This window comes from Labrus mixtus, chromosome 13 (genome assembly GCF_963584025.1).
Source record: "Labrus mixtus chromosome 13, fLabMix1.1, whole genome shotgun sequence".
Lineage (NCBI taxonomy): Eukaryota > Metazoa > Chordata > Actinopteri > Labriformes > Labridae > Labrus > Labrus mixtus.
The window spans coordinates 11394918-11414582 of NC_083624.1; the positions used below are offsets into that span (position 1 = coordinate 11394918).

A 19665-nucleotide genomic window follows, 5' to 3' on the forward strand; every position below is an offset into this window, starting at 1 on the left:
AAAACCCGCTTGGCCCCCTCCTCCTCTTCATTATCATCATTTTCATTATGTCCAGATTATTTTGGCTGCCCGGAAATGAGATTGGATTAAAGCCTCGGGTGGCTCCACGTTAGTAGATGTTTATTGTCTCTTTAGAGGAGGATTATCCACATTTCCCAAAACAGATGCAAACACTGAAGCCGATGTGTCTCTGCAGCTGAAGCCGGAACAGTGGATTCACGGAGCATGTGAGAAAGTCTGAAGTCCGATGAGAAGCTCTGCCTTGAAATGACAGATCCTATCTCTCTGAGTGTGCACAATCGCGTCGCATTGTTAAGCTCCAAACATACGACTGAGCTGGGACAATCCGCTGCGAGGGAAGGAACCAGAGGCAGAGGAGACGATGGGAAGCGGAAGAAGCAGAAGAAGTCTTAACTCCAGCGGTGAAGATTGCAGACACAAACACACGACCTGCAGGCGAAGAAAAAGGGCGCAAAAATGTGCAAAAAACATCCATCTGACAGGCCGCTTACATCCTGACTGAGCTGCAGGTTTCCAAACACTCGGCGAGATTTAAAAGACTGAGGGGACTCTCGTCCTCACTGACTGATCGGGCTTCCTGTTCGGTCTGCTGGCTGATTCATTCCTCGACTCGCTGTCACACCGAGCTGAAGGATGCTACCTTGTCCTGTCACATCCTCCCTGGCCGAGCGAGATAGAGGGATTGAGATAGAGGGAGGGAGGTAGAGATGGACGGGGTAGCGGTGGGGGAGGGGCGCCGTTGCTGTGCCAACTCGCATGCAGAGGCTCTGATCTCTTTATCTCGAGCTCTCACGCCCCCCCCCACCCCCCCTCGCAGACTCTCTCTCCGCTCCTTCTTCCGTCTTTGCACTCCTCTTATCTGATATTTCTTTCCTCAGAGTTGTGTTTTCGTCCTCATTTCACTCCCATTTTCTAACTCCCTCTTTGCCTCCGTCTCCTTCATCACTTGTGCTGTTTTGGTATGCTGCTCGATCTTCAGGGGTCTTTTCCAGACCCTTCACCTCACATGAGCGTCTGCATATCCGTCTGCGCTCCACTTGTCACCCCCACAAACGCAGCAGAGGATCTTGTATTGTGCACGAGCGAAAGGGCAGAATGGATTGAAGATGATGGGGAGGAGGAAGAGGAGATTAGCAGCCAATCTGCTTATCGGCATCCCCCAAAACCCCCTCAAGTACTCTCACTCACTCAAACACACACAAAACACACACATCCTCTGAGCCGCAGCCGTTTAAGCTCATAAACTGCTTCATATGGACGAGAATATGTTCCTGTGTCGGGGTTAATGCCTGAATTAACGATTGAAGAAGATTAACTCGAGCTACAATGATTTTAATGTATAGATTTCACTCCGAAGCACCGACATCAGATCTGTTCCTCGAGAGTGGACTCTAAAAGCCGCCTGAATGAAACACGCGACAACAAGATGTTTCAGTCTGTCAGCAGATCGGAACATCATCGATATCACAAAGACAACACGACGACAGGTAAACAAACGTTTGCAGATTTGATGTGATTTACATTTTCGGTTTCCTCTTGTTTTTATTTGTACATCGCACACATCACAGGTCTGTAGCCTCGTGGAAGGAAGACCACACTAACCCGAGACCAGGTTGCTCCAGAACCAAGACCAAGACCAAGACATTTACGGATTGAGACCGAGTCAAGACCAAGACAGGACTAGAAATTTAGGGGTCGAGACTGAGTCAAGACCAAGACCATAAATATTTCTGAAAAACCATCATCTTGAGTTTAGGGGGCGTGTCCCTCACTTAGACCGTAACACCGGGAAGGTTGCGGCCATATGACGTGGACAAATAGCCAATCAGTGGTGGTCTTCACCGGTCTTGATTGAAAGTGCAGAGTGCGCCCAGTCTGAGACCGAGTGAAAATACTTTCCATTCCAAGATTAGACCGAGCCCTTCCAAAAGTCTGGAGACCGATTTCGAGTCCAACAACACTTTGTGTTTGCAGTTTTCCCCTCTCGTCTTTAAAGCTGTATTCTCACCCCACCTCATCAACTATCAGACAGTTAATAATCAGAACAATCATACCCTGCATGCCTTTTTCTTAAACACAGATTTAAATATTCAGAGACAGCGAGGCGGCTGTCTGCTTTCTCTTCCTGCTTTTCTACATCCGACTGGATCACTGCAGAGATCAGCGCACGTGTGAGTTCTTAACACCAAGCATACAGGGAGGGAGCAAAACACAAGTGGTGCACTTAAACAGATCCAGGCTTCTGTCTGGTTCAGGTCTTTTTAAGGATTTATTTTTGGGGCTTTTTGTGCCTTTGTGGTAGAGACTGGAGAGTAGATAGAGTCAGAAATCAGGAAGAGGGAGAGAGAGAGAGAGAGAGAGAGAGAGAGAGAGAGGGAAGAGAGCCACAGGTCGGATCTGAACCTGGACAGCCCGCTTCGAGGACCACAGCCTCCGTACATGGGGCGCGCTCACTAACCACTTGGCCAAAATTGCCCTTGGTTTAGATTTTTAAAATCAAAACCAATTGATTGGTTAGAATTATTCGCTTTCGTTATTTGAAAAGACAGAAACGTTTATTTAGCTAAAAATAAACTGACTTAATTTCTGGACCTTTGGCTGTGAGGAGGGGGTTTGACCTCTAACCCCCAGCACTGCTTTCACTCGTCTTCTCCAAACGTCGTCCTCTCCGTTCTCTGTCATCGTTTAAGCTAAACTCTCGCTGGTCGGCTGTTTGCTCTCAAGAGTACATTAACCTGGAACCCGACACGCTTCAGAGCTTAAGTATAAATACTAACAGAGATTTGAATCTGCTGGAAAAGGAGCTCAGAAGATTATGTTTGATAAAGTGTAATGTGTTACATGATAAGTCGTGGGTAAGAGCCTTTTAAAGAGCGAGGCACAAAGGTCGACGTTTAAAGCAACGGGACGAGGTCTTCAGGAAACATCTACCCACCAGTCACGTCGCTGATTAGCGTTAGCATCTTCATCGTTAGCGACTCTTGAGTTCTACATGTTGTGTCAGCTGGAGTCAAAAGTCTGTTCTCGCTCGTGTTCATGATCAACAGAATCTCAGACGCCTGCAGCAGCACGCTGGCTGAAGCGTGTCACTAAGCATCTACATCGTCATCATCGTCATGGCCCCCCTTCATCTCCACCTTCAACATCTTCATCATCACAGCCTTCATGTTTTTTTTTTTTGCACGACCAGACTGGCTTCATTTTCCCGCTTCTGACAGCTGCCGACGACCTGTGCGGGCGCCGCCTCAGCCGAGTGACGTGTCAGCGAAAACAAAACGCGGCGGTGGCAACGAGAGCGTCTAACTTCTGGAGGGAAGGGGAAACTGTAGCTGATACTTCATCTCTACAACGCCATGTGTGTCAGTTAAAAGTGCTGAGCCCTCAATAATCCACAGACGTCTCATTACTTTCTACGATTTCAAAATGTTCGCCGTTTGCGTTGTTAAAAAAAGTAAACATCACAGGCGCCTGCTCGAATTAGACGGAGCGATCGTAAAAGAGGATACGAGTATTTAACATGTCTAGGTAAACACCAGATCATGAAGATGATCAGAACCAGAACCGGGATACTCAAGTCCATGTGAACAAGCTCGATAAGACTTCTATATTTGAGACATCTCATTTAAAATTCTGTTAGAAATAATACCCAAATTTTGGTTAATAATACGATTAATTCAGCCATTAATAACAGAGTTAACAAACAGCTTTAGGGGGATTAAAATAGGATGATGAAATAATCTGTTTTTAGTCTTCATCATCATTAAATCTCTCCATTCATTCACAGTTAAAACACGTTCTGCATGATGAGATCAATCCCTCAGTCTGGATCTGACATTTTTATATTTCTGCTGTTTTCTTTATAAACAGCCAATCACAGACTGCAGTATGCCCCCCCCCCCACCCTTCTCCTCCTCCTCCTCTTCATCATCATCATCATCATCGTCGTTTCCAGCTTGCAGCATTAACGTCTCATAGATATTCTCTTGACCTACATTATAGAGCCACTAAAATTAGCGTGTGCCAGGAAACATCCTGCTGTCTTTGAAGTCATGTGTCCCTCCTGAGCCGCCGTAGGGCTCAGAGTGGAGCAGAGCGACGGGGGGGCTTATGTCGGGGCGGCAGAAGTGGGCCAGCTGTGTGTGTGTGTGTGTGTGTGTGTGTGTGTGTAGGGTGGGTTGCATTTAATGCTGAGGCAGTGTAACACTGACACATAACTGCACACATACAACTGTATGCACAAAGCCTCAAATACACACACACACGCACAAACACATTCATTTGTTCTCAAAGCTCTGACCGCCATGCTAAATGAACGCTCTGCAGAGTTAGCTAGCGCTGTATTATTGCTAGGGATCTGCACAATTACCCGCCTCTGTTATTAAACGTCGTCACCCTCACTAGTCAGCGCCAGAATTACTAATAGTTTAAAAAAAAAAGTCAATATTTTTATTAATTCATGTCTTCAATGTCGGTCAAATGTTGTGTGTAAGCTGTAATGCATCCGCCGGCCACTAGAGGGGGGTGCTGCCATAAAGCTCTACCACCCGGATGTAAACCTGCACGGTGATCGGACGGTATCTCATAGTGGTTTAGCAGTCATTTGACTTGAGTTGTATGTAGGCTGTGTCACTTTAAACTGGAAGATAACCGACTCGACTGGTGCACGGCGTGACCAGCGTTATCTGTACTGGTTACCTTCAGGCTAACGTTAATTTGCATTAAATCCACTCGCAAATCAGACGCTATAGGATCATCACTAATTATAGCAGAACTCCTGTAAAATCTTCCCACTGACACCGAAAAAACAAACCATCGTCTACCTGAACGAATGTGACCGGACCTGGAAAACCACCTAACACTCAAAGTCCTCGGCTCAGCGAAAACACAGTGACCTCTTTTCTACCCAGCGCCTGAGTTAGAACCGGGCCTGGGTAGAAAAGACAATACTTAGAATCTGAATTGAAACTATCTTGTTGTTCTTCTTTACAGAAGTCCCCAAAACACACACAGTTTCAACTTCCACTATGAGGGAATTAGAGATCCTCGTGGTGTCAGAAGGTTACCAGCTGGCGTCTGCTTGACCCAAACCTCGATATGACCCCCTGAAACAGGTTTGATGAAACGGGGAGGAGCGGATGTGAACGTCTCTGTGATGCCATTACAAAGACAAATGACATGGCCCATTGCCAGCTTCTGCTATGTGTGTGTGCACGTGTGTGTGTGTGTGTGTGTGTGTGTGTGTGTGTGTGTGTGCACGTGTAAGAGCCTACAGGGAATCACCCCTCTTTGCACCAAAGAAGATTATCATTGGGGATCTGGTCCACTCCTCTAACATCCAATCGAGTGGTTTCTTGGACTCAAAACATGACAACGCCGATCCAATCAGAATAAAGCCTCCTTTCCGACTCTGACACACACACACACACACACAGAATATACAACTTTGCCCTTAGCATTAAGACTCGCGCAGCTTTAGCTTAAGAGCTGCAGAATGTCCAACATCACATATTATCAGGAGACTTTCATCCCAGGACGTTCTTCTACATCATGTCGTAAAGCTTAAAAAACACCAAACAGAAATATATTTAATCTCCTTGATATTGTTACATTGGTTGAGATGTTTCAGTCCTAAAAGGCCGCCCCTCCACCGTCATACAGATCTGGGTTACCAACAACAACAACGACAGAGCAGCAGCACCACAGACAATGATTAGAGAATTAGCTGGTCCCATTATCTGCATTGATTGGTGTTAGCTTGCCCACGGCTCACCTACTAAGCTCTAATACTGAAACGGGCTCAGCGCCAAATAGTCATTACCGAGCAGAACGAGCCAAGGCTGCTTAAAAGTGTCCTCTCAGGTCACGTCTGTCAGACACACACGCACGCGCACGCACACGCACACACACACACACACACACACACACACACACACACACACGCCTTTAAAGATTCATTCAATGAAGCCAGCATGCCGTCAGAGTATAATCAAAGTCACGCCCAGTAATGCAGTGTAACAGAAAAGTGCCTTAAATTGCAGTTCCTAACATGTCCACTTGAGGTCGGCTCCGAGCGAGCGAGTCGATCCCCATGGAGCCCCGGGTTAGGATGTCAGCCTGGTTCGAGCATTTTCTCTGTAGATTATTGTTTAATGACTGTTTAATGAAAACTGCTCGGGAAGATTCTTTGAATGTTCAGCAAATCATGAAAGTAAAATCCAGGCAGGCCTAAAGCCTAAATCCCACCAGATGCGTGTTTGGTCTGTCTCTGCTCCTTCACGGCAGCGGAGCCAATAGGTTTTTACTTAAGTCAAAGCGTGTGCTTCCACTGGCTCCTCCACGAAGTAGACACGCAGCACACGTGTATCTGGTGGAAGTTCTGGGTAAGGGCCCGATCAGTAAGAGACGCGTCACTCTAGGTACGGCCTCTCCAAAAACGCTAGCTTCCCAACTTTTTTTTTTTTTTTTTAAAGATTTATTTTTGGGCTTTTTGTGCCTTTAATGGAGAGATAGAACAGCGGATAGAGTCGGAAACCAGGGAGAGAGAGTGGGGAATGACATGCGGGAGGGAGGGACGACAGCCTCAATACATGGGGCGCGCGCCCTAGCCTCCCAACTTTGACGAATGTTAGAGGCTCAAACAATTATTCAGTGAAGACAATTTCATTGGAATTTAAAAACAAAGCACGGGTCAGCAATGCTCAGTAACGCAGTTTAGTAAGAGTAAAATAAAAAGCATAACAAACTTACAGATTTAGCAGCAAGCTAACGCTAAAAGTGCCAAAAACTGCAGTCCCTAAAATGGCCACTTGAGGTCGGCTCCAAAAGTGAGTCAATCCCCATTTAGCCTCAGGTTAAAACGCCAAACTTTAGAAAACTTTTGAGTGAGTTCAGTCAGGCACAAACTTGATTTTAGTCTCTCTGTCATTTATTTTTGCCGTTAAAGACGACCGTAGAGGAGAGATTTATGAGGCGGACGGTGCAAAGGCTCCTCAACATTTACGGAAACGCGCTGCACATTCAGAAACGCTGCACTTTCAAAAGCAAACGCAGCGATGAAATGGGATGCACAAAACACAAACGTGTGTTCATCTACATCAGTTCAGTTGACGCACCTGACGGCCCGCGTGGATTTTTGGCTTGATGATGTAACGTTTGCTGTCGTAACAAGTTGACATTTTTTTGAAAAGGATTGTGTACTCGTGTCTTCAAAACAGATTTATATGGTTTCCCTGACAACAAGATCAAAGCAGACACAGAGGTGTTGAACTTACCTGGACTTCATAAAACAAGAATCAGAAACTCCAACAGCATCACCACTAAACACTCAATCACAAACACAGAGCGATGCCGACGGAGTCTTACATGACGAACACACAGCAGGTCTGTTAGCTTAGCATTCTGTAGCGGTCTGCAATGTGGGTGGTATTTTTATCCACCCTCCAATCAGAGGCCTGCTTTGATGTGCAGGAGCGATTAGACACAGCAGATCAGCAGAACTCTGGTTATCTCACATTCAAATCCATTCTGCGTTTACAGCGACGTCTGTGTGGACGCTTCTGTAAGACTCGCTCGTTCTCAAAAAAAAAAAAAAAACACACGGTGCTCACTTTCTCTCACGTCTTTCTTAAACATGCAGAGAAAGCAAACTGACGTCTGCACTCAGGCTGCAGATTTGACCGTCACAAAGATCACCAGAAAACAAAAAAAAAAAAAAAAAAGAGGAGCAGGGTGTGAAGATGCAAAAACAGAATTCATTCGATCCTGTTTCATAACAACTAAAACTCCTCACAGGAGCTTTAAATATATAAAACGCTGTGCTCTACAAAGGGACTCTTTCTGTTTCTCTTTCGTCTTTTTAAAACCAGCTTTGATCGAGAAGCTGCGTTTAATAATGCGCCTGACATCCTCAGAGCATTTCTGTCCTGCAGGCTTCAACACATTCCTCTTCACAACCGTCCAAATGGACTCGTTTATAATCAGGCTGCATGCAGTGGGAGTTTCACTCTGGTAAATCTGAAGTGTTCACACCACTCGCCTCGGGGACATGAAAGTTGCATTTCAGTCTCTGGAAAGCTTTTTGAATTTAAGACCAGAATTACGCAGGCAAACAGGAAACATCACAGCACAACACACACACACGCACACAGAGAGAGAGTGAAAGAGGAGGGGGGGGGGGGGGGGGGGGGGGAAGACAAACATGCACAGGGATCAGGACTCTATGAGCATGCTCATTGACTCATGCAGGAGGAGAGCAGGGGGCGTGCAGCAGTGAATGGTGTGTCACCTTGGTCAGCAGGTGTGAAGGCTTTCCTGCTATGTTTCTCAGAATCAGAGAGGTTTCCCTGTCCAGATAGGAGTGCTTTAAACAGAGCGAGAGAGAGTGAGAGAGAGAGAGAGAGAGAGAGAGAGAGAGAGAGAGTCGGTGAATTAATGCAGAGTTTGATTGCACTGGATGTGGAGGTTTAGCAGAAAGCTGTGTGGACAAGCAGAGCTCAGCAGCAGAAGAAAACAACATCTCTGATCTCGCCTCGGAGAGAATCACCTGTGAAGGAGAAACGTCAACAGAGTAAACACATCACAGGTCAGAGGTACAGGTACGCAGGGACGGAGGGGACGTCTGTAACGAACTGTCATAGGACGAAACACACGAGCTCAGTCTAAGTCGCATCTGTCCTCGAGGAAGGAGGAAATCCATCTGATCCTTTAAGACGGTTGTACATCGTCGGTCGAGCGGATATTTGGAGGGGAATACGTTTGTTTAATTCTTAAAAGCTCCACCTGCCTGATCTGCTTACATTTTGTATTTTTCCCCAGATTCATTTAAAATTCACAGAGGAGGTCACGTCCAGGGTGGGATTTGGGCCGGATGTTTCTTGCGTTTCCTGAGAGCCTGAAGACGACATGACGCAGGTTTCCGACTCCATCATGCAGCTGTTTTTTTCAATCTTTATATTTAAATAGAGCAACTCAAAACCCAGAGCTGCATTCTTTAATTATTTGAACAAATTCTTTGAACTGAAATCATCCAAGTTGCAAGATTTTCTCAAGCTGTTATCACACATACCCTCCTGAAAAATATCTAGATCATTTCAGGAGGACGGCTCCGGATGTTCTCCTGACCTGGTCGTTCACACACGCTCCTCACAGCGGGGACACTTTCCCCGTCAGATAAACGTCCTGAAGTTTTCAAAATAAAGTTTCTGTTTGTCGAACTGAACTAAAGTGACGAGGATCGTAAAAAACTCCTGTTCACATTTCTGAGAGAAATAAAGGTTAAATAATTCAAACACAAGTCACTGCTGCTCCAGACCGGACTGAGGAAGTCTAGACAGCAACACACACGCACACACACACTCAGGATTTTCTCTCCATACCAGCAGGATACCCAGTCTGATTTTATTTATCATTTATTCTCTGAATTATACAGACTGTGAAGTCCACAGCGGCTCACTGAGCTTCTTCTTTTTCTTTTTCTTTAATCCACCGTCTCCAGAGGACGACCAGCAGCGTGCTGAGAGTCACCAGTTCAGACCGAGCCGGTTCTTACTGGTCACAGACTGGAGTCCAGTACAGAGGAGTACTTTCCTGCTGGCTTTAATGGACGTGAAGAAGAAATAAAAAAGATGTTTGTGGAGGAGTGAAGGTCGTCAGGGAGCGTCTCTTATCTTTAAATATTCTAATATTTTGAACATCATTGAATAAATCACTTCCTCTCCTTTTACGTAAACATGATCTGCTCCCGTCTTTAATCACCTCGTGTTTCAATCACTAGAAATCATTTTATAGAAAGCGTTAGTCCTCGCTCAGATTACAAATCATATTTAGGTCAATTCACACACACACACACCACACACACACACACACACACACACACACACACACACACGATTACAGCCAGCTCTTCCCTTTCGCCAAGATCTGACATTGAAGAGTGGGCGTGTGTGTGTGTGTGTGTGTGTGTGTGTGTGTGTGTGTTGATCCTCTTTATGACAGTAATCAGGGGAGATGCTTCATAGAAAGGTTTTATGATGTGTAACTGTTGCTCGGTGTTATTGAATAAAAAGTGAGTATACTCGCTTTTCAACCACGCCAACGCACGACATCAGCTCTGTGTAACCTGCGGTGGTTAAGTAGCGTTGGTTGTGCACGTCCTCAGAAATGAACGCGACACGTCCGCGAGATGCAATATGCATATAATCACTCGGAGCAGTGTGGAGCTGTATTGAGGATGAAACCGGATGTGACGACGTCGGAGACGCCACAACAATGAAGGAAAGTTAACAGAACGAGTCCTCAACTACCCGCACTATGACGCGTCACTTCTGTCTTTTACACCGTCTGATGTATGTGGAGCTGGAATCCTCCAGTAACACACGCTGTACATCGGTCAGTATGTGAACATTTACGTTCACGACGCGGCGGGTTGTGTACGAGTACACATGGTTCAAAGGCGAGAATATTTCAGCCTTAAGTCCGTTTGCGATAACTTTAAAGTAAACAACACAGAAAGTAACGTTACAGGTTTCATCTTGGCCTTTTCTTCGATCAATGCCTTTTATCGGGGACGTCAGCGTGAGTTTGAGTCTTTCTGTATGATGACGCCATTCAGGATTATTAATACTTATAGAGTATTACCAGCAGCTTAAGGACATTTTATACCTCAACAGATTAACTGAGAAAGGCTCCCACACGCTGTCGCACTTAATGCTGACTGGAAATGCTGTCTCAGGCTAACTTTCAGTCGACCTAACGACAGGCTGAGAGCTGGAGCTGAGGCGGGTTTTAAGCCTCCTGACGAACCGTTACACGGCGCCCGCCTGTCGATCAGGTCAGCTACACGCGTTATTGTGAATAACTCTTATCCTTCATCAAAATCAAAACTGATGAGTCATCAAAACATTCACCCCCCTGTACAGTGTGTGTTGATCGAGACTAATCAGACCTGTTTGTTTTTTTGAACCAGGCTGTAAACATGTTAATGTCTGCTGTAAAAAACAGGCTGTTTAGAATGGGTGTGTATGTGACTTCCTGTGCTCGAGGAACTGCAGGACTCTACACTTCCGCATCGGCTTCATTTTTCAACAGCGGAGGATTGCTGCTTGCTTGTGCTTGAGGAGTGAACTAGGCAGCGAGTGAGCTCTTGTTATTCTGTTAATGTAAACGCAGAGCGAGCGTGTGAAGCAGAAAAACACTCACACTGCAGCAGTCCCGGTTTCTAACGAGCTGCACTCATGGGAGCGTCGCTCTGGGCCAAAACATCGTCTCCTCTAATCCTCTTTCTGTTTCTCTCTCTCTCTCTCTCTCTCTCTCTCTCTCTCTCTCTCTGCGTCTCCTTCTCTGTTTGTCCCTGCTTGTTTTCTTTTCTGGTGTCACTCGTTATTCTTCTCGATGTTCGCCCTTTCAGAGTCCACCGTCCCGTCTCGCTTGTTCCTTTATCGTCTTCGCTCTTTCTGCTGACTCACTCTGGCCTCTCGTCTCATTATTCTAATTTTATTCAATCCTCCACTTGTCTTTTTTTTTTTTTTTTTAACTCCCTCTCTCTCTCTCCCGTCATCGCTGGTCTCTGTAGAAATCTGTGCATACACTGTATGAAACGGAGCGGTAACCCAGATTCAGTTTCCTTCTCACATAACAGGGTTTGTGTTCGCTGTGCAGCCGATGGGGGTCGAGCAAAGGGGGGGCAACATTTACATGAGCTCGAGGCTGAGACTTCCTCATCCGGGTCCAGAGCTGTGCATGAAAGAGGCATTGAGGAAAAACAGCCAGAAGAAATCTCGTGAAATGAAACATGTTCATGGTTAAAACCGACATCTGTGAGTGTTAGGAGCGCTTTCTGTTCAGCTCTGTGTTTGTCTACGCCTGTGATCTCTTTTCAGCGTTCAGGGACGGAAAGAAACGGAGCGGTTTGGATCCTAAAGGAGCGAGGAGACGGCCTTCAACATCTCGGTCGTTTCTGCAGGAACTGCACGCATCTTCCATTACATATCAATGAAATAGTAAACATGTTCATTTTTATGTGTATTTACATGTTTGATTGGTTGATTTTTATTTTTTTTGAGTATCTTGACTGTTGAAAATTCTCCTCCTCCTCTGACTCTGCAGTTTGTACTAAACGCTGCTGCCTGAACACGTCCCCACTGTACTCGCATCCCATCACTGGCTCCCTGATGATTTTAGAATTCATTTAAACCTGGTATAACTTGTTTTTAAGTCACTGCATGGTTAAGCCTCCTCCTGTTTATCAGACCTTTTAATCCCCTACACCCCAGGACGATCGCTCAGGTCCTCTGAGCGGTCTCTCCTGGTCGTCCCTTGGGCTCAGCGGACACTCAGGGGTGACCTCACCTCACTCGTCTGTGGATCCAATGGCCTCCCCACATTAGATGTGACTCATTAAATTCACTTTTGACTCCTGTAAGTCGGCAGTGTTTGTCATTTTGATGTTTCCTCTCCCGGTCATCGTCCTGAAACTCGGAGCCTGCGTGCTAACGACTTTCTTTGTGTTTTCAATGCAATTATCTGCTGAACCGCTTCATCTCTCTTTAATCTGCTTGAAACGATAGCAGACTCTGTGTAATCCCAGAGAGTGGGCAGGTTTTAGAGAGGTAGATCCCTTCAACACACCTGACACACGAGACTCCCACTGAGGCCGACTCATCTCATTTAAGTGAAAAGGACAGCCGACGATATGGAAGAGCCTTAGAACGTCTTAGAACGTTAGAAGTCTTTTGTCTCGTGACCGGGATGGTGGGGGGGGGGCGACTCCACATGTTGCAGAGAGAAGATGATTGCATAAAAGTCTATAAGAAAATGAACGCACCTCCAAGCTGCATACATGTTGTGGTAGTGCAAAAACCTGCAGTTCCTTGAGTGTCCACTAGAGGGAGACACCTGAGGCCCCTTTAAAATGTTTGTTTTTAAATGTTCAGAACCCGGTTTAAAGAAAAGTTTTGTTCTGAATAGCTCGTTGGTTCACACTGTATGTATGTGGGTACATAGACTCAGACTCATACATATGAAGGGGCGTGGCTGACCTGACTGACGACGGGCGCGTTACAGCTGTTTGTCAGGAAGCCTGCCTCTGCTGCACATCTTTCCAATATGGCAACCGCCAACCATGGGCTTCAAAACTGCGCTTTAGAAACCATAGTGTGATGTCACTGACACTACGTCCATGTTTTATACGTCCTATGGTCGACTGCTCACATGATTTATGATCTCTGGCTCTAAATCTCTAGTCTGACCTCTAAAAATCACCTTTTCTACATGTCTGATTTCACATATGATGTTATATTAAATTCTTGTTTAGTTGACTGTTATTATAACATCGTCATGTACCACTGTTTCCCTTTTCATCCTAGTCAAACAAAATATCGAGGTTGAGGTTAGACACACATTAATATGATTCACTCGTCGTCTTGTTGGTAAAATGTGGGCGTGTACCTCCATGTGTCCTTGAGCCGCTCCCTGAGCCGAAGGTAAAACTGAAGCCTGCTGACCGTCCGATTCATTGGAGCGCAGAACGCTGTCCAACGAGTCCATGGAGGAGGCGGAGTTTACGGAAACCTCTGAGGCCGATGTGATGGAGGAGCGGGAGGAGTGAACGATCGAACGCGCCTGAAAACAAGAGACGGAGAGGAAAAACAGGTTTGGAAAATATAAACAGAAGGCCCGGTGGAGTTCAGGACTCTAATAATAAACCTCACATATAACTTTAAATAACCAGCTGCTGTCAATCTCAAGCCGAGCGTACCTCGTGGTCGCTGACCGTGCCCACTGATCCTGTACGCCGGTGTTGGCGCTGAGAGGCTCCGGGTCGTCGCATGGAGGCCGACGCGGAATAGGTGGAGGCGGAGCTAAGAGAGTGTGAAGACGTCTGACGAGCGGCTTCATCCATACTGAGAGACGCCTGATGGAGAGGAAGACAATCAGTCACATGTGACGATAATCTGAGGAGCTAATTGGCTCTCAGCCAGCCAATCAGGGCACGGGAGGAGAAAAGGAAGTGACAAGGTAAACAAACAAGTCAAAAGTCGTTTCTCTCATGTAACACTAGTACCGTCTCCATAACTGTAGACATTTTATCAAGTGGCGGTCATTTCGAACACGTGCAAAAAATGCTGCCATTTCTATTTCCTCGGTCTTCCAGTTTTCCGCTTTGTGTGATGAATATCAGACTGCTGCCCCCTGCTGGTATGGAGAGTTACTGCCTCTTACACATGTGGAGAATGCATGAACTAATGGGCAGTCGGCCGCTGTCAGGAAGGTGTGTTTTTGTCGCTGCTTTTTCTTTGTGGTCAGTTCAGTGTGTAGATATCGAAGCACGCCGTCTTCAGAGTTTCCTGCTGATATGACGAGTGCTCGTGGGGGTGAAAGAAAGGACGTGTTACGTGTAGAGGACACGTCGACACAGACTAAGACTTCAATAACAGAGTCCACACTCACACACACACACACACACACCTTCTCCAGCTGGGCGGTGATGTCGTCCAGGCTGAAGTTGGAGGCCAGCGCCGGTCTCCCGTGATGCCCCGTTGGAGCTCTGATGGTGCCGGCAGGCGACGCCCTGGTGCTGCTGCTGCTGCTGCTCGCCCCGCTGCTGCCCCCTCCCCCGCTCACACTGTTACTGCTGCTGCCTCCACCGCCAGCACCGCCCCCTGCTGGCTGCTGCCTGCTGCCGCGCCCTGCTGGAGGCTTCTGACGGACCTAAGCAAGCGTGGAAAGACCCGGTGAGAAGTGTCTGCAGCGCTTCAGAGTGAAGCAGCTCCCTGGTGTTACTTTGTTCAGAATCCTTCAAAAGTCTGACACAAACTCCAACTTTAACGTCCACCTTCAAAAAATAACTACGGATTAAAACCGACAGCTTTGAAATGTTTTAAAAACTGACAGACGAAAAAAGTGGCCTAACTCTTCATATGTGGCTCAGTGGTTGGTAGTTTATTTACGTGTTTGTACCTTGGTGTCGGTCAGCCCGAGGCGAGCCATGCCGCTAGCACTGTTGGGTTTAGAGTTGATGGTGCTGAGCTCCTGTTCGATTGAGCAGAGGTCAGCCATGAGAGCGTCCAGGTCCACGTTCTCCCCCTGATTCAACGCCTCTGCAGACAGACAGACAGAGAGAGACAGAGAGAGAGAGAGAGAGAGAGAGAGAGAGGTAAGACGACATCACAGAGCAGGATATACACGATGTGTGTGTGTGTGTGTGTGATTCATGTGTGTTTATGTCGGACCGTTGATGTTGTAGATGGAGAATCTGTAGGAGAAGTTGGCCATGTTGGTTTCTTGTCTGAGGGGCGCTTTCTTCTGCGGCGGCGGCGGCTGCTCCGGTTTATCATCCAGACTCTAGAGCGAGCAGAGAGTGTCAGTCAGTGTGTCTGTTTTCATGTTTTAGCAGAAGAAGAAAAAAAGTCATACATCAATGTTCCCTGCAGCCAAATAACTTCTGTGTACTTGTGTGAGTTTGTCCAGCTCCCCCAGCCAGGCTCCAAACATCTTGTCCAGGTCCTGGTCCTCCTTATCGCTGTCCTCCTCCTCCTCCTCGTCCTCCCTCACCGACACCTCCTCGTCTGACAGCTGATCCATCTGAAGAGAGGACACAAGAAGGACGGAGTCACGGTTCACTCTCGAGCACCTCAAGTACAGCGTGATCGCTCAGCTCCATCTAGTGGCCAGCTGCACGTATTACACTACAACTGTTTTATTTCAGGCTCTGGGTTCATGTGTTCATTGAATTGAAAACAGCAGGGGGCGCCGTAACTCCTGCATTACCATGGTGACGTGAGCGAAGGAGTCAAAGGTCACAGCTTTCATATCTCACTTGGAGCCTCTTGAAACATCTACAGTCCAGATTAAGACAGGTTTTTAAAAAAGCTGCAGTGAGATGACAGCAGGGAGTGAAACGTTTAAGAGGACACGGGGAGAGAGTCCAGCTGTTTGTAGTTTATGAAGACGAGATGCAGACTGAACCGCTTTCCCTGAGAGCTGACATGAGCCGTGAGGGAATGTAACACATCTTAACAGCATATTCATCTGACAGTTTAAATACTTTTAAAAGATGTTTAAGAGGAAGCAGAGACACGTGTTCTCTACAGAGGGTCCGTGGGTACACTGATGGATGTTCACCCCGCCCCTCCAGTCCACGCTCCACCTGCTGAATAGGAACGCTGGATTCTAACCTGAAGCTGATTTGTTTGCTGTGTTCTTTTGTTTTTGATCACCAAACGGATCATTGTCCGGAGCAGGAGACCCTCGGCTTCTGTCCTGATGCCCTAAGTATTGACTTGAGTTTAGAGCGGGTGATGCTACTGGTTGTCAACACAGAACGACTCAACAGCTGCTGAGTGTTGTTGTCTCTGATCTGAATCCCAGCTGAGACCCCGATATATTATCATAACTCTGTGTGTGTGTTTCTGTGTGTGTGTGTGCGTGTGTCTGTGTTAGTGTGTGTGTGTGTGTTAGTGTGTGTGTTTCTGTGTGTGTGTGTGTGTGTATGTGTGTTTCTGTATGTGTGTGTGTGTGTCTGTGTGTGTGACTGTGTGTGTGTGTCTGTGTGTGTGTGTGTGTGTCTGTGTGTGTGTGTGCGTGACACTGTGTGTGTCTGTGTGTGTGTGTGTGTGTCTGTGTCTGTGTGTGTGTGTGTGTGTGTGTGTGTGCGTCTGTGTGTGTCTGTGTGTGTCTGTGTGTGTGTGTGTGTGTGAGTGCAGCAGGGTTATTGGCGTCATTAATCACAGCAGCCCTCTCTTCAAAGTGTGTTGGTTACACAAACAGGCACTCGCTCTTAATCTGTCTCGACCTTTCCCCTGGATTTCCTCTTCACGCCGCTTCTGTTCTTTTGTTATGAATCATGTTCGTGATTATTATGAGAATTATTTTTAGACCGCAGAACAAACCGCTCCGTCCCCGAGGGTGAAGAAGTCGGGTGGAATTCTTGGGAATGTTGAATTAAGGATTTTTGATATAAACTCTTCATGATTCCTCCCACAGTCCAGAGACATGCTCGTTAGGTTAACTGCTGACTCTAAATTGTCCGTATGAATGTGAGTGTGAGTGTGGCTGGTTGTCTGTCTCTATATGTCAGCCCTGTGATTGGCTGGTGAACAGTCCAGGGTGTAACCCCGCCTCTCGGCCAATGACAGCAGGAATCGGCTCCAACACCCCCTAAACCCCAAACAGGTAAAGCGGCATAGATGATGGATGGATGTTTGTTAAGCCTCTGCATGTTTCTAATAAGCTCCACGAGCAGAAACGTGCTCAAACTAGGATCAATATTGGAGATGCTTTTGAAAAATGGAGAGAGGTTAGAACGCAGAAAGGTTTACAGACCGATGCAGAGCTGGCTAAACACTGAAGCTTCAGTGTCCACCACACGGCAACCTGTGTGAGCATCGACTCTAGAGAGGAGGGGGCGGGGGGAGACAGCTCTCTACAATGTTTTGAATTTGGACTGAAGTACACATTTTAAACACTAGGGGTCAGAGTTACATACTGCTCCTTTAACAGTTGCAAAAATGTCGAATTGAGCGTTTCTGCAACATGAATCTACATCATATCATCAATGTGTCTTTTTCATGCCCTTCTCCATCTGCACTAAAATCCTCCCCGTCTCTCCTCCACCTCCCTTCCTTCTTCCTCTCCTCCAGATCTCAAACCAGGCGACCCAAAAGTATCGCCCAGCACACAGCGTGCTATTCCTGGGGAACAGTTTCGCCGTCGTCCCCCACTTGTTCCCTCTCTGGGGAGTGACAGCTAGCCAACACACAAACACACATGTGAGATTAGAGAGCAGAGTGTCACACACCCACACACATATACATTGAAAAACAGCACACACACACACTCACACACACACACACTTGGTCACACTGAGGAGCGGTGCTACAATTAGATCCCTGTGGTTTGCACGGTCTGTCATTTAGGCTAGAGGATAGGGTAAGCGTGTGTGTGTGTGTGTGTGTGTGTGTGTGTGTTGGGGGACTGCCGAGGGACTAGAGGAGCGTTGTGAAAACTCTCACAGCTGCACCTCCGTACAACAATCTGCTGTTTCCCCACAGGCCCGAGGTTAGATTCAGACCGACAAACGAAGCTCTTTTCTGTGCAGGGAAAAACCCACAGAAGAGGAAAAGATTCACTTCACGTCGCACATGCACTCAGCTCGACGCTCGGATAGAGCTCAACCCCCCGAGCGAGCGAGTGAGGAATAGAACACTGAACACAAACCTGCCTCTAAAATATCAGAAAAACTCAGCTCCACAGTGACGTTTCAACGTGAGAAAACGTGATAACTCATCGGTTTACTTCATTAAAATAATGCAGCGTGCTCTTATCTAGATGTCACGGTTCCCAGCCTCCATGTCTTCAACAATGACACATTTAATCTGACCTGAATGTGTCACTGTGAAAGCTTAAAGCTGCACTAATCAATGTTTTCACACCAACAGCTGAGCAGAAGAAAATATGTGATGTGAAGAGTTTTTTTACAGATCGCAAACTCTGCAGCTCCCAGGAGCATCTCAGCGTCTTTAGTTTTGATTGTTTATGCAGTGAGGTTGTTGATTTGGATAAAGCTGGGCCCGGTAAATAAGCTGTGAAAAGTGCACAGTAACACCGGGTAACCATATTTTCAGACCTCCAAATCGGCACTGCAAACCTCCATGTATGGATCCACAGATCGGTGACCTGCTCTGGCGTGAGGTTTCCTCCTGATCAGCTTGTTGAAGTTGGTCGCCAGCAGCGTTCGCGTCAATGAAGTCGATCGTACAATTCTACTTCCACTCTCTGGTGCTTGTCTTGTCTGGTCTCGTTACCCCTCCTGTCTGCGGGGAGAGTCTCGCGCTGTGAGGTGCATGTGTGAACAACCAGATCAGGAGGATTTCAGGAGCGGTCCTGCTGAGATTCTTTTCGAAGTTTTCAGGAGATCAGATGTGAGAACGGCTCTAGTTATGTATTAGACATTAAGGTCACTGGTTGTCACTGTAGTTGTAGTATTTGCAGACTCCATCTTTGTGCGTCATGGACATCCTGCAGAAACGCATTTGTGCGTCTTTTACAAGATCTGTAAATGTGTTGGAACGTTGTTCCGCAGTGTGTCAGATATCACTCGAATGCACCACCAGACAGAGTCTTAAAACCAGCTCTCCCTGTCAAACCGAGCTGAGGCTGCAAGTCACAGTGATGGGCTGTAAGTGCTGAGTGTGTGTTGTGTGCGTGTGCGCACATGTGTGTGTGTGTCCAAAGTAAACAGTAATTACACCGCTGCTGCAGCCACACTCCTCCTGTCTGTCAGACTGAAACCATGCAATCATCCCTCAGTCCTCCTACGACTCCTCGGCTTTTCTTTCACTTAATTTCTCTCCCTCCTTCCTCGGCTGCTGATGTTTTTCCTCCTCCTCCTCCTCCTCCTTTTTTTCCATAATGTATCAAACATTCTCACTTTTATCCCGTCATCTCTCCTCTGTTTTTATCGGAGGGAGGGGAGCAAAGAACAGCAAGTAAACATTTATCATCGTCTTCAGCTAAAACAGAGCCGTCCAGACTTCCAGAGTCAAACTTTGCTGCACATCTGACACATCAAGGCGAACACAGAAAGACTCAGGAAGAGCTTCTTTCCTCAGGCTGTCCGGACTGTTAACTCCACTCTCCTCAGTTAAA

General features: G+C 46.8%; 1 protein-coding gene across 3 annotated transcripts in view; it reads right to left on the reverse strand.

Annotated features, from left to right (window-relative positions):
- raph1a (Ras association (RalGDS/AF-6) and pleckstrin homology domains 1a) overlaps positions 1 to 19665 on the reverse strand; it is a 60777-nt gene that overhangs the window by 14393 nt on the left and 26719 nt on the right. The window contains exons 3-9 of one of the 3 annotated variants that reach the window (XM_061053684.1): positions 15469 to 15600; positions 15249 to 15360; positions 14977 to 15116; positions 14485 to 14727; positions 13775 to 13930; positions 13465 to 13638; positions 8306 to 8380 (exon numbers count right to left, since the gene is read on the reverse strand). In XM_061053684.1, the coding sequence (XP_060909667.1) occupies positions 8306 to 8380; positions 13465 to 13638; positions 13775 to 13930; positions 14485 to 14727; positions 14977 to 15116; positions 15249 to 15360; positions 15469 to 15600 (1032 nt within the window). Of the gene's footprint in view, positions 1 to 8305; positions 8381 to 13464; positions 13639 to 13774; positions 13931 to 14484; positions 14728 to 14976; positions 15117 to 15248; positions 15361 to 15432; positions 15601 to 19665 lie in introns of all 3 variants that reach the window. The other 2 variants (XM_061053683.1, XM_061053686.1) reach the window with 2 other exon arrangements.